The sequence below is a fragment of the Gadus chalcogrammus genome, chromosome 6, assembly GCF_026213295.1.
Source record: "Gadus chalcogrammus isolate NIFS_2021 chromosome 6, NIFS_Gcha_1.0, whole genome shotgun sequence".
In the NCBI taxonomy this organism is placed as follows: domain Eukaryota; kingdom Metazoa; phylum Chordata; class Actinopteri; order Gadiformes; family Gadidae; genus Gadus; species Gadus chalcogrammus.
In genome coordinates, this window is record NC_079417.1 from 16,145,312 (window position 1) to 16,162,801 (window position 17,490).

At 42.3% G+C, this 17,490-nt stretch overlaps 1 protein-coding gene across 1 annotated transcript in view; it reads right to left on the reverse strand.

Moving 5' to 3' along the window:
• The window catches only part of ksr2 (kinase suppressor of ras 2), a 136,616-nt gene that overhangs the window by 59,369 nt on the left and 59,757 nt on the right, over positions 1-17,490 (reverse strand). The window contains exon 5 of the mRNA XM_056592208.1: positions 1-124. This exon is cut by the window's left edge and continues 370 nt beyond it. Coding sequence (XP_056448183.1) covers positions 1-124 — 124 coding nt within the window. The remainder of the gene's footprint in view (positions 125-17,490) is intronic.

The following is a 17,490-nucleotide window of genomic DNA, read 5'->3' on the forward strand; positions in this document are numbered from 1 at the left end:
ACTGCACCTTGGGGCTCTGGGACAGCTGGAAGCGGATCCACTGGCTCAGCTCCGGCTGGCACACCGGGGAGTTCTCCTTGCCCGACTCGGAGGTGGGCCACTGGATGGACCAGTCCTGCTTGGCCTGGCTGCCTGGAACGGAAGAACCAGAACCAGACACATCGGCACACGTTGATCCAATCCAGCATGCTCACTGGCCAGCACCTCGTCACTACAGATAATACTAATCGTTCTACTTTAAACTATTTCCATGACACCACATGAGGTTTATTGTAATGATTTCCCCCTGCATGAGTTTAAACGTAATGGCATGGTCCTGCATGAGGTTAAATGTAATAATGGGATCCTGAAGTTATGTATTAATGCATGGGGATCGACCAACGGGATCCAATTCTTGACAACATGACTCATTTCCAGTTAGTTAGTTAATTTCCGTTTTACTGTAATATTGTTATATTCAATCAAACTAAAAATAGCAATTCACTGCAAGCGACGAAGCCCCGCACGCCACTACCAAGGTTAGTGTTGTCAACCGCAAAGTTATGGTCCTGCTGCTTCATGAAGCGATGTTTTGTCATAGCATGAGCATAAATAATAAATAAAAGATATATGTCAAAACACACACACAGGGAGGTAGATGCATTGATCGTAATCTTAATTGTGATGTACTCCACCAACATTAAACAATGCTGGGTTGCCATGGAGACGCAAAGAAGAAGGATGGGGGGTTGAAAGAGATGGGAGAGACTTGTTCAGAAAATGGGGCTTGTATAACAGTGATTTACCTCCATTACTATGCATTGCATCCTCTTCAAGTTGTTCTGTGGAGAGAAGACACAAAAGGGGTTGGGTTTATTGATCTGATGGAAAAGACCCAGAATGCACACAACTGCACCCGTTGTTTCCTCTGAAAGACATCATCGCTGCACATAGCCGATGATCCCTCAGCAAACAAGAAATCAAATACAGTGGAATTGACCCAGGTGCTTCTGGAGAGACAAACGTATCTCATACCGACTAAATCAACTGCAAACACTTGGAAACCATTTCCGAATGTCCATTGACCGCAGAGCGGACGTCCCTGAACAGCAAATGTCCTCCAGCAGCGACGCATTTCAATCCAAGGTTTTTCTATTGTGCATCTCCAGCATATAGAGGAGCCGTCTGCTGGAGCCATGGGAATGCAAACTCCAAACAGCTTCCCACCGAACCACTTAATACTTTCGACTTCACACAGTCTAGAATAACCACGGGAACGAGGCGGAGCAGGAGGAAGAGGTCTGCTATCGACAGTCACAAAAATGTATTCTGATTCTCTGAGTCTCACAGTGTAAGGTTGGCTAAAACGTTTGAACCAAACCACGGATGACTAGACCAATAGTTTTGTTAGTATCTTCATTTTAAATACATGAAAATAAACATGTTAAAAATAAAAAATAAAAGCAAGGATTCCTATAAATGTGTAGAGACCCCCGTTTCGAATGTGAGTTTTAATTTTGTGTGCTTTGTCCCCAGCCTAACTTGTATTTGTTCTATGGTACTAGAGGCAACCTTGACCCCGGCTTTGCTCTGTTATTTAATTGCATTGTTTATGCATGTATCCTCAGTCATTCAGTATTACCCCAAGGGCCCTATCAGAGTCAAGTCAACTTCAGTGAATTGAGACCTCCTGAAACCCCCTTCAAGATCGACTGAAAATTGAGGAGGAAAAGCAAGAGGTCTCTTCTACAAATGTGGTAAAGGATGGAGAGAAGGTCAAGGATTAGGAAAAGGAAGAGGAGGAGGAGGAAGACGATGGACAAGAGAAAGAGGAGAAGGAAGAGGATGAGAGGAGGAAGAGGATGGAACGGACGATAATGATGGAGGAGGAACATGATGATGAGGAAGAGGAGAAGATAGAGGAGACGGAGGAAGGAAAGAAGTAGGAGGAGGAGGAAAAAGAGTATGGTGAGGAGGAATGTGAGGAAGAGGAGGAGGAAAAAGAGGATGTGAGGAAGAGAGGGATGGAGAGCAGGGAGACGCGGAGGCGGACAAAGAGGAGGATGAGGAGGAGGCTAAATTAGGGGTCCTTCATCAGCAGGAATGACAGCTCTAACAAGCCACTCAGAAATTAGCATGAATAAATAAATAACAGATTGGCATGACTGCACATAAATCTCCCCCAAAATGATCAGCAATGGGCAACTAAATATCAGGAGACGCACAGAAAGAGAGAGAGCATTACAGATGGCCAGACTCCCAGAACAGGGTAGCTCTGTCAGACTCTTCATTTCCAACTGCAACGGTTTAAAAAATGAAAAGGGGAAAATGACTAAACATAAATAATTACACGCCCCATGGAAATGGTCGCACGTGAGGGATGGTGCACAGAACAGCCTTTCTCCAGAAGAGAACAAAGTGAATGCACCCAATGACTGCTTATTCTCAACTGTTTGGACAAGTCATCAAGCTGGAGAGCTGGTTTTAAATCAGACGTTATAAGCAAACGTGATGAATTTATCGAATGCCTGTTTCTTAGCGACAGCTTTATGAAAATAGCAAAAAAAAAAAAAAAATGGTTTCGAATGTTTTTTCCTCCCGTGGATTCATGCAAGGGAGAGCTAAACAACACATTGCCTACGGATATGAGATGGAGAATGAATTTATGTTTTGTTGTTTTATTCCTTTGTGTTTCTCAAACAATCTTTTAAGTTGGGTCAGCTTGGTACTAAGAACCTGTTTCTGAGGTGGTTAGCAATCGCCAAACCAACACTAAACACAGCAAGAAAACACAGGATTGGACGACATTAGCACTATATGCTACTTGCAAACTGCAGAAATCCATACAACAGTAATCGTATCGATCCACACATCCTGTTTCTTACAATTCTTTGTCCTTCCCCCTCCTCAGGGGGTTTCCAGGGTATGAAAATCACACACATAATAGCTCACTATCACTTCACCGATCTGAATGAGTGCTTAGCATCATGTTTACGTTTCATTAATAAATATGAACATATGATCACGCTAGCCTTTTTGATGAGTAGCTGTGAGTCACAGGCTACATGACTAATAATGTGTGCTGTTACGCTGTATACTTTCAATAATTGCTAGCTGTCTGAAAACTGGGCCACTACATTCATTTCTGCTTCAATTTCTTTCTTAATTTCATGCATTGATGATATAGTAGTAGTCCAGCCTTGTTTTACCCGCTCATTATTTATATAGAAAAAACAAACATCATGACACACCCCGTAACCTTGTTTGGTAAATATGCTGCTTCTAATTATTGAAAAAAACATCATCATCCTGTTAGGAGAGGAGCTATAAGCGTTACGGAGTACGCTCACTGCGCCCGTCCATTAGTCTATTCCACCGTGTGTGTACCTCGTGGTCGGCAAAAGGCCATGCTCACAATCGAGACGGTCTGCCTCAGTCGGTCAGAGGATGGGAACCATTGGCCTACACAGCGGCCTCCCTGTTCCTCTGTATAGCTGGGTTCAACAGGAGCAGAGGTGGGGCACGCTGAACACCACATCCATGTCCACGCGGAGCCCCTGCATCCCTGCACCCACGAGGCCACTTCAAGCTGAACAGAACCACACTGCAGCCTCACGAGTGACGCTCTTCTGCAGGGCTCGATTGCAAACGCTTCTCCACTTTTCCGTCCCAGGTCCTCTCGGAGGATCAATGGCAATGGAAATGCCCCCCTGTGGTGCCGTCTTGTTGGGTCCTTTGTTAGGTTTATCGCCAACGTAAACAGGATTTGGTGAAAGGGCATGAAAGGGGCTGTGCTCAATACACACAAATATGTTCTTATGTTCAAAGTCAACTCCCTGAGGTGTTGCGGGGGTTGTGCTGCGATGTTGCCGCGTAAGCAGTAGGACTCAAAGTTTACATTGAGCTAATTAGTCCGAACAGACCGATCAGGCCCACCCAAGGTTTTAAAGAGGTCTGCGTGGGGCTCGCTCAACGCTTCGCCTCTGCGTCTTTCCTTCCTCTGTGGAGCCTGCTCTTTACGTTTTTCTCTCGCTCTCTCAAGCCTGGGTTTCGTCTTCTCTTCTCTTTTTCATCTCCTCGCAACTGTTTTGGTCAATCTTTCTTTGCCCTTTTAACCCACCACCACTCCCTTCACTTGCCCATCCTCTCTCCTCACCTTCTCCTTCCCTTTGTCACGCTCCCACTGGCCTTTTTTCTGCCTCTCTCTTCTTTCATGTCCTCCCCAGCCCCCCCCCCCCCCCCCCCCCCCTATCTCTCTCTCGCTCTCTCTCTATGCTTTTCTCTCTTCCTTGCCGATGGCATTTGAAGCCAATTAGCCACGAATGCAAGTCATTCAGGGACGGTCCTTTAACTCTCAAACAGAAGTGTATGTATGTGTGTGTGTTGGGGGGGGGGGGGGGGGTACGTCTGTGGATGTGTGGGTGCGTTAAGAGTGTCGTCCCTGAAAGACACTATAGCAAAGATCAACACAATCTGCTCAATCCACACCAGGGGTTGGATTTCAGCAGATCGTCTGTGTGATCCAATTTGTGTGAGCAGGCATGCACACTCCCCAAAGAGAGAGATAAAGACAGAGAGAGAGAGAGAGAGAGAGAGAGAGAGAGAGAGAGAGAGAGAGAGAGAGAGAGAGAGAGAGAGAGAGAGAGAGAGATAAAGACAGAGAGAGAGAGAGAGAGAGAGAGAGAGAGAGAGAGAGAGAGAGAGAGAGAGAGAGAGAGATGAGAGAGAGAGAGAGAGAGAGAGAGAGAGAGAGAGAGAGAGAGAGATAAAGAACAGAGAGAGAGAGAGAGAGAGAGAGAGGTGTAGAGCAAGAGAGACACTTAGGAGAGACCAGTGGCAGAGAAAGAGAGAGATAGAAGAAAGAGAGAGGAGAGAGGCCGAGAGAGAGAGCATGGTGTGTCTACATTGCAGCGTGAAGGGCCTCGATCAGCAGCCTCTAGATGCTATGACTCATTCTCCGGCAGCAGCAGCAACTCGTGGATTGAAATCCTAAAAGCCGGCAGTTTATCAGCAGCATTTGGCTGGGTTTTCACTCCTGTCCAAAATGAAACCCTACTTTTTGGTAAGGGGCATTAAAAAATGTCCCCCTTCTCATTCTGCATATTAATTGCGTGAATCCCCCTCATTCACATATTCCCTCGTCCCTTGTACAGGCTGGCTCCATCCCAACTCGTGTTACTCACAGCAGACGCTTCTTAACATAATCAGTAATAGCTCATGTGTTTCCTGTCCCGCTGGCTAACTCCAACCACTGCACGTAGACCACGGAAGACCTTTACCTCTAGAGAGAGAGAGAGAGAGAGAGAGAGAGAGAGAGAGAGAGAGAGAGAGAGAGAGAGAGAGAGAGAGAGAGAGAGGGAGAAGAGATGGAATATGATAACTCATTAATAGATCCGGGGACAAGGAGAGAACCTCCCCGCTCCTGGTGGGGGGCGTGGGCGTACGAAGACAGAGCCTGGTAGGAGAGAGAGAGGCCCCCCCCCCCCCCGCTGAGCTGTGTAACCCCTTGATGAGCAGCAGCCGACGTGAGTGCACGCATGTTTCTCGCTGCTATACTGGGAAACACCACAGTATAGCCCACCCCCCACCAAAAGACAGTCGAGAAACAACAAGGACTCCTGCCGATAACATACGCGCGCTAGAACACAGCCTAGACCCCACGCAGTGCCAGGTGCTGTGCGCTTGTACTTTGAAAGCCAAAGTGCTGTGGATCTGTGCTCTGGGTAGAGCGCCGGCCTCTGTTCTCCTGGCAGCGAGTGCCTCTCGACCGCCCTGTGAGGCGTTCCCGCGGTGCAGCCACACAACTCCCTGCCAGGTCCCTCTATAGAGAGACCATTAGTGGCTCCTCTGGGGGGGGCCAGACGCCAGAGAGACAGGTGGAGGGGAGATGGAGAAACGTAGAGGTAGAGCGAGAGAGAGAGAGATAGAGAGAGAGAGAGAGAGAGAGAGAGAGAGAGAGAGAGAGAGGAGAGAGAAGAGAGAGAGAGAGAGAGAGAGAGAGAGATAAAGACAGAGAGAGAGAGAGGGAGAGAGAGAGAGAGAGCGCGAGAGAGAAGGATCGGAGACAGGATACACACACCGATGTCCAAGTCCTCCCCGATGAGGGGGGAGACAGCAGTGTTGTCCAGGGACCCTGAGGCTCTCTAATCTGGTCAGGAGTACTTCCCCCGGCAGAGGCGACAGCTATTTCCCAGTTCCCAGCATGCATCACAGCAGACCCAGCTGGACTGAGTCATGGGCGGATAAGACCGCCGGACGGACTCCTCAGGGGGATAGCGTCTGTCTCTTTGTCCGCCTCCTACCCTCCAATCAAATCAATGAGACAGAAAGACAGGCAGGAGCCCACACACACACGCACACACACACACATACAAACACACACCAAACCACACACTCACATGCAAGCATGCACACTTACAGGCAGGCAGGCACACAAACACACACGACCTCACATACACACTCACACACACACACACACATACACTCACGCAGGCAGGCAGGCACACACACACACACACACACAAGCACAACCACACACACACAATACCCCAGAAAAGCTCAGCAGCGCAAGCGACAGGGTGGTCTGGGTGATTTAGAACGAGATGTTAAACCTTGATGGGTTTTTGTGGAGAACAGTTGATTAGACTCTAACAATGTTAAATGTGTGTCCATTTTTCTGGTAATCGCAATTTATCATCCGTTTTAAAATAATAAATCTTGTGGAAAGGTGTGGGGTATAACGGTAGTACATTTAGCTTCATTAGTGTGTGACGGGCTGATTTCTCGTGAGTTTATTAACAGTGTTTACAAGAACGTGCTGCTAGACCGTGATACCTTACTGCCCCCATGTGGTTGAACTGTTAGTTACACCATTATAAAGATACATGGACGAAACGCAATTCATGGTTTCCAGCGCCACCTTGCGGCTCTGTTATATATATATTTCCTATATATATATATATATATATATATATATATATTACTCCCTTTTCTGTTTGTCTACTGGGCTCGTATTATTTAAATAAATAAGGGACTTATAACAAAGAGGAGAGAAAAGGAAATGTAATTATTGATTTGTAACATATAGGTTATACACCGAAAAGTGTGATGTTATTTAAATATGCACAAACATTTGACTAGGTTTCTCATTAAATAAGCAATGATATATATTAAGGAAATTATACCATAAAACGACCATAATTAAATGTATAGTGTGTAGGATTTTGTGAAATTTAGCGAAACATACTTGGCAGAGTTGGATCATAATATTCTGAAGAAAGAGTATAATCTACTGAAAATAAGAGTCATTGAAAGAGCCCTTTAGATTAGGGAGCAGGCACTGTAATCGGCCACCACCATTTTTCTAGAGTAGGCCAGAACAGACAAGTGGCTCTAGAGCAGGGGTCGGCAACCCTTGGCACGTGTGCCACCACTGGCACGGGGCAGCATAATCAGCACTTGAAAAAAAAAAGAAACATCTTTTATTTTTATTTTATTATTATTATTAAGAAATTTCACAGCACAATGCGGCAGTATAATCATTGCACTTTATTCTGTTTTTGGGCATTTCCTCCCTGTGCAAATATGTTTAAATTAGTTACAGAAAGCAGTGTTCTGAAATGGGATCAATTAATAGTTTTTAAACCTATGTTGTGAGTAATATCAACATACGGTAGGTTGTATAGTTATATATTTAAAATATTGTTGCAAGTGGCATATTTGCATCGCCTTCACATGGGTTTGCAAAGCTGTAGGCCTACATGTCTTAAAGATATTGATGTGGATGGTTCCAACATTCTCATATATTATAATTTTTTACATTTCTCACAGTGCAAATATATTTTCGAATGAGTTTCTGAAAATGGTGTTTTAAGATGGAACATATGTAATTAGAATTTGTAAGCCCATGTTGCAAATGTAACAACCAAAAAAACATTTAAAATGTTGATGCATGATTGTGGACTATATGGAAATAGTACAATTCCAGGTCTTCTGGAAATGTTATTGGTCGCTGTGTCAAAATTCAGCTTAATTTTTAATATAGTGTTGCTTAAGGCACACTCATTAACGAGAAACAGGCACTGCATGTTGAAAAGGTTGCTGACCCCTGCTCTAGAGAGAACGCGTTTATAACAGCAGTATAATAATCAGTGTATATTAAATTCTACTGTCCCAATAGCTTTACCCTCTCTTGGACACGGACATCTAAGTCAACCGCTGGACAGACTGAGCTCGACACAGCCAAACTATGGCGTTATATAAAGGTATCCAAGAACACCCTATGGGTGCTCACTTCTCTGCTACTCAATTCTACATCTCTCTGCCATTGAACCATTGCATGGTTCAAGACTCCAGCTCGAAAGCTCACTCTGGCATCCATTTCTTCCAAGACATTAGTAAAGCAAAATGCATTTCAGTCTGATCAGGCAATCTGAATCACGACCAGACACATATCTAAGGCGTGTATGCCTGCACTTCAAGGCAATTCCGATAGAGGGCAATATGTATCCTTATTCGAATGCCAGAAGCCAATTTAATACCTATAACAGCTCTGGTTATACATTCATGTAATGCAATTCAGACATATCAATTCAGGTGTTTATATTAACTATACTATTATCAGTGTATAAATTATTATACTGTTATGGTAACTAGTACTTGAAGTCAAAACCATAATCAATACGAAGAAAAACGTATCAGATCAGTGAATAGTTGATTGTATTTTTATTGTGTGTCTTTAATGATACCATGTTGCTAACAAGAACTGCTTGTTTTCCATGTTGGCTCACATCACCTTCATAAAGAAGGACACAAACATGTGTTAACAGATAACTTATTAACTAAAGTTATATTATTATTATTATTATTATAAGTTTATATTAAACCAGTGATAGGCTGTAGCTGCTCTTGCGTTGTGTTATGTCTGCACTAGGCAGTCAAATCTTAAAGGATCCATTTGTCAGAGGGACAAATCTAAATTACGCTCTAAATGTCATATCACATCGTCTTGGGGGATGGATTTAATCCTGCTACCTGAATTTCCCTTCTGGGATTTACCAAGTATATTTTATCTTATTTTATTGTACAACCAAGGTATTATATTTTGTTAATATTGCTTTTGTATTGCCTGTCTAACCCATTTGTCAAACCAGAACATATTATCTTAAAATGCATACCCTTGTTAAAATAAATAAATACTAACAAATACACAAAATGGAAATATTCTTAATTGTAGACCTACTTATTTTATTTATCAATAATATATTGTAAATTATTTTAAATCGGTTTATACCATGAAAATATTGTCTCTGTCCTACTGAAGCAATAAAGTTGTGTTTGCTGGTGAAACTGGACTTTGTCAGCCAGGAAGGATGAAAGGTTATTTGCATGTGAGAGCAACATATAAATTGCAAGACTGGTCACACCTAGATCATGTTTAATGGATGGTAAGCATAATTACTGTTTTTTGTTAGTTGAATAAGTGTCACTAGGATTGACCTGGCTCCAGTGTAGTTCTGATCTTCTTCCACTAGATGTCACTCTAGACTATCTATTTATTTCTCACCTGTTTCTAGTATTATTTCGTCAGTCAGTGATTTTTGCTGACTGATTCTTAAATGCTTATCCTTTTAAAGATAGTATTTTTTATATAAATAACCCAAAGAAAATAATCATGGGCAGTGATTCAGAAGTTTTAAATTTGATATGAAATAATAAATAAATAATGACTAATTTTCTTCACTGATGGGGGCCTATTTATTATGTATTTCATCTCGTGGCAGTAGAAGAGAAAGGAAAGACTCCATTAAATGTTCTTGTCGCGTTTGTCACATTCTGACGTAACCAACCGAACCAACCAACCCTGGGTAGATTTTTCTTATGCTGATACATTCATGATGCTAATTGAACTAACACTAAATTAACTAACATATCGCCCACACTTATGGGCAACGCTACGCCCACTAGTTGAACAAGTACTCTGCATCACATTCTGCTGTCATAATTTCACTTCACATCGTTAAGTTAAACAGTGGTATACTACTCACCAAAGTGAAATAGACGCATGTTCACAATGTTTTAGTCAGTATGTTGACTCAACACACAGTTGAATGAACACTGATCAGAAAACGTAGGCCCGCAGCCACTCAGAGTGACCACTAGGGGACAATGCTGGTAACTGCATAGGGGCAAGCCACAGATGGCTGCTGTGTGTACGGAAATGCTAGCTCTATCAGTGCTACTGCCAGGCGGACACTTTCAGACACTAATATTACAATAATAATAATATAACAATTATAATGTTTAGGAATTGTACTGACTCCTGCAGAAGTATAATTCTGGTGCTTCTAAGTGGTTTGACTCCCACCCGAACATTTCTTGGTTCCATCCCCTCTGTCCTCGGCCTCACCTGTCTTACCCCTACCTGCACATACAGATTTATATTTTTAAAACCGTAGGATGAAAATGATGTTGCTTGCAAGACGACAGACCAAATAATAATAACATTTAGACTTCCCGCAAAGGTCTTGAGCTACTTCTTTGTGTCGATATCGGATAGCAGAAGATGTGTAAAGTAATTCTAAAATAAAACATGTGTGTGTGCGCGTATGTGTTTGTGTGCGTGCGTGCGCATGCATTCATTAATGTGTGTGCGTGTGTGTGAGTGGAGACCACCCCCACCTGTCTGGTGGGCCTTCCTCAGGCAGGACAGGGAGGCGTTGAGCCGAGCACACTCCTCTTCGTTGGCACCAAACTTCTGCAGGGCCTCACACCTCTTCCTCAGACAGCCCCAGCAGACCTTCCAGGGTCACCTCACATGGACTCATCTCCTGGTAGACCCCCGGAGAGACACACACACACACACACACACACACACACACACACACACACACACACACACACACACACCACACACACACACACACACACACACACACACACACACACACACACACACACACACACATAAAACATATACACAGGTAAAACAGGTGTATGCAAACACAAAAGCACATGGTACACAAGCATTCAAGTTTTCCCAAGCGTGTCACGTTTCAGATTGTTTGTTTTCAATCCGTATCATCATGAGCCACAATTAACATTGTCCAGTTTAAACATGTTGAAAAAAGCTACTTAGACTGTATCTTAACAATTAACGTTGTAAGGTATTTGACCAAAATACAATAAAATTAGTTATATTTACATATTTTCTGCTTCCTGCACTTAGGGAAGGAAAAATCAGCAGAACTGGGGTGGACAAGTTAAAGGTTCTACCATTACTGTAAGAGTGTCACATGTTGAATGTTGTTAAGATAACGTGCGATAATTTATTTCTTTATAGAGTGGTACCTTATCTACATTTTTTAACTTTCAGTTTACAAGGTGCTTTATTTATACACAAAAGAAAATACTAACATGTCTTCATAGTGTCTTTCGTAAGTGAAGTGTATGAAGTATAAAGGGCATAATAAGTGCTATAAATTGTATTAGAAAAAGGAGAACAGTAGCATATAAAGGGTGTAATTAGTGCTATAATATACAATGTAGTAGAAGAAACAGAACTGTAGTATATAAAGGTTATAATAAGTGTGATCATATATAAAGTGTAGTAGAGGTAGGATAACTGTAGAATAATATAGGAGTGTAGCAGAGCGAGGAATGGCCCACCTGTTATAATAAGCGTTATCATATATAAAGTGTAGTATAGGTAAGGCAACTATCGATTAATATAGGAGTGTAGCAGAGGGAGTAGTGGCCCACCTGTGTGATCTCCTTCCTGATGTTGACGATCCGGAACCAGTGTCCGAGGCGCGGGAAGCAGTCCAGCTCCTCACTGCGCTCCTCTAAGGCCACTTTACTCTTACAGGACAGCTGGCGGCTGAAGTACTTCACCAGCTTCCCCTGGGGACCGGGACACAACGTAGCAGCAAGGTTAGCCAGCAACGCAGGGGGGTCACGGCTTGCTACAGCTCTGTATGACTGCAACGTAGGCTAGGGTCGTCAAAACATAAGTTGGTGGTCGCCCAGAGGATCCTGACTCTACTGGGTGAACACGAGGGCTATTCAACCACAGCTCAGCGGAAGGGAAACCTTCTGAAACGTCAGGCGTTTTACTAAGTTTGTAAAGCGTTCACTAGTACTGACTAGTGAAAAGGATTTGGCAATGCACAGGGCTGTAACGCTCATGATTGTTGAGACAACAAACAATTGTTTGGCTGTGATTTTTGACAGTCACTGACCCACAAGAAAGCTCTCCATTCAACGATCCTATTGCACTAAAAACAACACAGGATACTAACAGGCCACCTGTACATCGATGCACGCATTATTTCATCAAATGCAGTTCATATACAAATTCATTATAGAAATCTGAATCAGGAAATGCAGAGGAGGGACGAAATCGGAAAGTTAATGATTATCTGAGTAATGAAAAAAGGAGCCAGTTCATACATGTATCTGTTTTGCGGGGAACATGGACAAACCACAACGGTTTCAGAAGTTCTGAAGAACCACACAAACCCCTCAGTGCCGTTCCTGAGACTCAAGACTACAGTTCAAATCTGGACAATACAATGATGTCTTGATGATGCCATCGTCATGTCTGCTCATACTACATTGTTAATGCCCTTTTCATATTCCTTGCATGCCTTTCTCCTGAGGAAAACCATCAAAGTACACTTTGTTTGTATAGGAGCTTTAAAAAGGCAGTTTACAGATTGCTTCAACCAGCATATTTAAAACAATGAAATCACAATGCAGGGAAACATTAACAAGAGAATGTAAGAGGTGGGGTGAGGGCAGAAAACAATAATTACACACTGAAAAGAAATGTGAGATCAAATAAAAAATAACTTAAATATGAGATATCACAGATTTAAAAGATAGAATATTCTAAAATCTTTCACAATTAAATGCAATTAAAAGATATTAGAATATAAGGTACAACATCAAATTAAATCGATAAAAGTGGGTTTTCATTGCTCCCTGACACAAGTTGGGTTTTTTTCAGCTTATACTCCAACCACCATCCACTCCCACAAAAGTCTAACTTTACTTATGTGTGTATGACAGAGCAATACACACATACTCACTAACATGCTTGAGCTCATGTAGATGTAATGCAATGTGAAGCTGGGCCTGTTTGTGTAAAAAAATTTGCATCGATTTTGCATGATTTAGTTTATTTACTGTGTCCTCCCGACAGGGAATATCACTGTGTATCTTCGAACACTTAATTTCATTAAAAAACTGAAAACTTCTCTGAAAAGGTCGAAGAACCTTGTTAATATGACGTTAAATACAATAATATGCAATTAGCTACTACTACGTCTAATCATTTTACACATATACACACTACAACTGTTTGAAATTACAGATTTGATTTCAAGTGTTTTGAGACCGTTTAATTCAGTGTTTCGTTTCTGCTGAATCATTTTTAGTGTGTCATCCACCAGCAGCTCTCTTAGTCATATTGGTATAATGTGAACTGCTTCGCCTTACAGCACAAAGTACAACCATCCTGAGAATATGGTCCTCCATTGCATGTCCCTCAGATTATTCCATCAACAAAGCATCAAAGGAATAATTTGACAGTTCTTGAACATTAATAACCTTTCAATATTATTACCCCTAAATTTGTGTCTTCTCTGTTTCTATTTAGATCGGGCCAGGGCACATTTTTACAACTACAAACATTCGATATAGATTGAAAGTATAACATACCTAGTATTTGGTTTGCAGTCTATTTATTTCTAGTATTTTCATAGCTCTCTCAAAGATCATTAAATTACAAAAATTGCACATGGATATTTTTTAAATGTAGGATAGATGGAATCTGTATGCATGTTGTCTGTCATGATTATTTTTAGAGTGTCATGCAGACTGTTGATATAGCTGTGGCCAGCTCTAGTGTGTGTGTGTGTGTGTGTGTGTGTGTGTGTGTGTGTGTGTGTGTGTGCGTGCGTGCGTGCGTGCGTGTGCGTGCGTGCGTGCGTGCGTGCGTGCGTGCGTGCGTGCGTGCGTGCGTGCGTGCGTGCGTGCGTGCGTGTGTGCTTGCGTGCGTGCATGATAAGCAGTTTGTGTTTTTATCAAGATGCTATTTCTTCAGCACTCTCATTACTATGACCCTATTCCTCTCCTTTCCCCTCCCACTGAGGACGAGTCCCTTTCATTGTCAATGTAAAACTATTCAAAGATCAGACCTTTTGCTATGTAGCAAACTTCAGGTTGACAAAGAGTAACCTAAAGAGAGAGGAAGCTAGTTGCTGTCAGTTGCTGTCCAAGGTTCTGAAGTAGATGTTTCATGGTACAACTAGGATTTGCTTACATAGAAGGTACTTGAAAACTTGCTTAGAAGAGACAACCACTCACCACAACTAATTCCACTACTACTTATGATAATAGTTATAGCGATAATAATAGCCGTGTGGTTTCAGATTTACTATGACCGAATGATTTGTGGTTTAATTTGAATAACAGCAAATGTTTAGAATATGACACACTAATGAAGTTAGCTAATGTCTTAAGCCAACGGAGGAGAGAAGCACATACATTGAGTCTCATATAACTCAACTGTTGAAAGACATCCCTTCACAATAGTGAAGGGTAGACAGTAGTTAGGGCGAAGGCACACAATGATCCCAATCCAGAAGTGGTCAACAGTGACACTTCAAGGAAAACTGAAAATTGGGAGCCACTGGACTAGAGGCCTGGTCCTTACACAGTTTGTCCGCACATACTGTATCTCAAAAAGATGTCTGAGAACTTACATTCCAGTATCACAATGTGCACATTGCAAGAATGTAGAAAGAAAGTTAAGCATTCACATTTCCGTTGGGGAAAATTATAATCTGGTCTTGAAACCAGGAACTTATATGGGGCAATCACTATTGCAGCGAAATCCAAGTTCATGAAACTAATGTGAACAGGTTTACAAATCAACCCCTGAATATGTTTCTAATTAAATTGAAGTGGGAGATCATGCTCATACTATTAATCTATAGTATACTCTTAGGCCTACTATGCTATAGTATACATTTGGCCTCCAATACTATATCATATATCAAGGCCTACTATACTACAGTATACATTTGGACTACATTACTATATTATACATGAAGGTCTACTATAGTAAACATGTTGGCCTGCTACACTATATATAGTATAATTTACGATACACACATTTTAAATACTATAAAATTATGGTGCTTGCATGTTTATGTTTGTTTTTGAAATATTACAATCTCCTCATAACTACAATATAACTACAATATAGTAATCTACTATACTACAACTATTACAGATTTCCATGCATCATCCAGATAAAATGAATAAACAAACTTTATTATACTTTATAATCAAGCTACTTTTGGCTTGCCTACCTTTGAATTACCCTGGACACAAATAATGTGTGAAGGAGAGAGAGGGAGGGAGAGGGTTACCCCAATAAGACAGGACACCTAGGCGGCCTTAAGTACAAAACACTTTGGCTTGCCAAGTGTGTTGTTTGAAAAGCACGCCTATAGGCTATGGCCTACCTAAACATCCTACTAGTGGTTTCAGATTGTATGTGTTTCACATCCCAACTACGACAGATATCCGTGGGTAAGGACCTTCGCCGAAAACCCTGTCGGCCAATTAAACGCACAGCAATAAAAAATAATGGACAGCGATTAGGGTAGCCTAATCTATGCCCCTCTTTGCATTCTTAGACGAATACGGCCCGTTCAGCGGTTGCCGTGTGAAGAAAGGCACAGGAAGATGGATCCTGAGGGTGCTGTTCATTGTAAACACGGCTTGCTAGGCCTTGGCCAGGCTCGCAGATAGAACATTGTGATAGAGACGAGTGGAGCGAACACCTTCTCCCGCCACCTGCAGGATGACGGCCCACTGCAGACCCGCGTCTTGATTTATTACACTGCACAAAACACTGCCTCGCACCACGGTACACGGCTTGTACGTGGAAATGCACCGTAACACACGCATTGCCCCCCCCAGTTGACCACGGGTTAACACATGTTATTAAAGAAAAGATGCCCAGCACAATATGCACACCGTGGCCTCGCAGAGACGGGCAGACGTGACAAACCCATATTGATTTTCATAGTGAGGATGCATTACAAAATGTTGTCGTTTTCAACGCGATTGCTGCTTACCTCTAGCGTCCGGATCTCCTGTTGTGTCAAGTCGTTGGATGTGGCACATTTGGTTCGTAAACCTTCCAAACTGGAAATGCTGATGTCGATCATATTCTGCACCAACTCGCACTGCTGCAAGGCTTTTTGCAAAGTAAGATGCTGCTCTTCGCTTTTTGTCATCTCTTCGTCCATAGTTTGCGAGCAGCGGTGCGGTTTCTGCAGTTGAAATCTGTTTATAAAACAAATGTGGAAAGACCCACAAAATAAATCAGCCTGCCAAACGCCATGAAACGACCAGCGGTGTTTTATCTCTCTAAAGCGGATTTAAGCCGAGAGCGAGGCGACTCCATTGCAACAGTCCTTGTAGTTCCTGCGGTTTCATAAAGATGTCTTTGATTGTATGCTATATCAACCGCAATATGAAGAGATTGAGCACAAATACAAACTGAACACGGTTTGTCTCAGCATCCATTGAGCGTCGCTCCGTTGTAAGTGGATATGGGAAAGAAAAATATATAAATAGCCTAAAGATAAAAAAAAATAAACAGTTCAGTGTATCGCTAGAAGCTCGCGCTGTGGAGGCCTTTTCATTTTAAAGGTTCTGTGTGAATTGCATGCAAGGACTCCCCGTTCCCCGTGGCAGAGCAGCATCCCACCACACCGACATGATTTCTGTCAATCAAATCCACGGCAACAGCATCGCATCACCCAGGGAAGCTGGATGGGAGAAGCACCACCGCGATGCGCTGATCTCGCGAGACGACCGAACTACCTTTTGTATTAAATAATAATGGTGGCAACTTAGAATAGGGCCAACATACATACATACAACATACATAACATACTTATTGTTTGATACATACTACATCACACATTTAAACAAATATACATAGTGAAACAGGTAGGTGTACATGAAGGCCTATATTAGTGGTAACGTAGATCTATCCAAAACTTTTATAGCAATTATAGCATACATTGTGTCAGACAATTATAAACGTTTCTCTGTTTAATGTGTGAGTGGGAGGTAAGCAGACGGGATCTGAATGATGTTATGCTGGCGTGTCATCACATTTTCACCTCCTATAGGCCGGTGGTTACCTTGAGACATTTGTACGACGTTTCCTACCTGTCATCTGCATTGTGTCTCAACACATTGCAGTGTCTGTGTGTGTTACCTGAGCATGTTCATGTAACTATATTATTCGTAGTTACATTAGAATACTAATGTAACTACGATTTATACCTCCTACCCGTTACAAGAGAATTCTCTCTCTCTCTCTCTCTCTCTCTCTCTCTCTCTCTCTCTCTCTCTCTCTCTCTCTCTATATATATATGTGTGTTAGGTTATTTAGGCCTAGGTTATTAGGCCCAAACA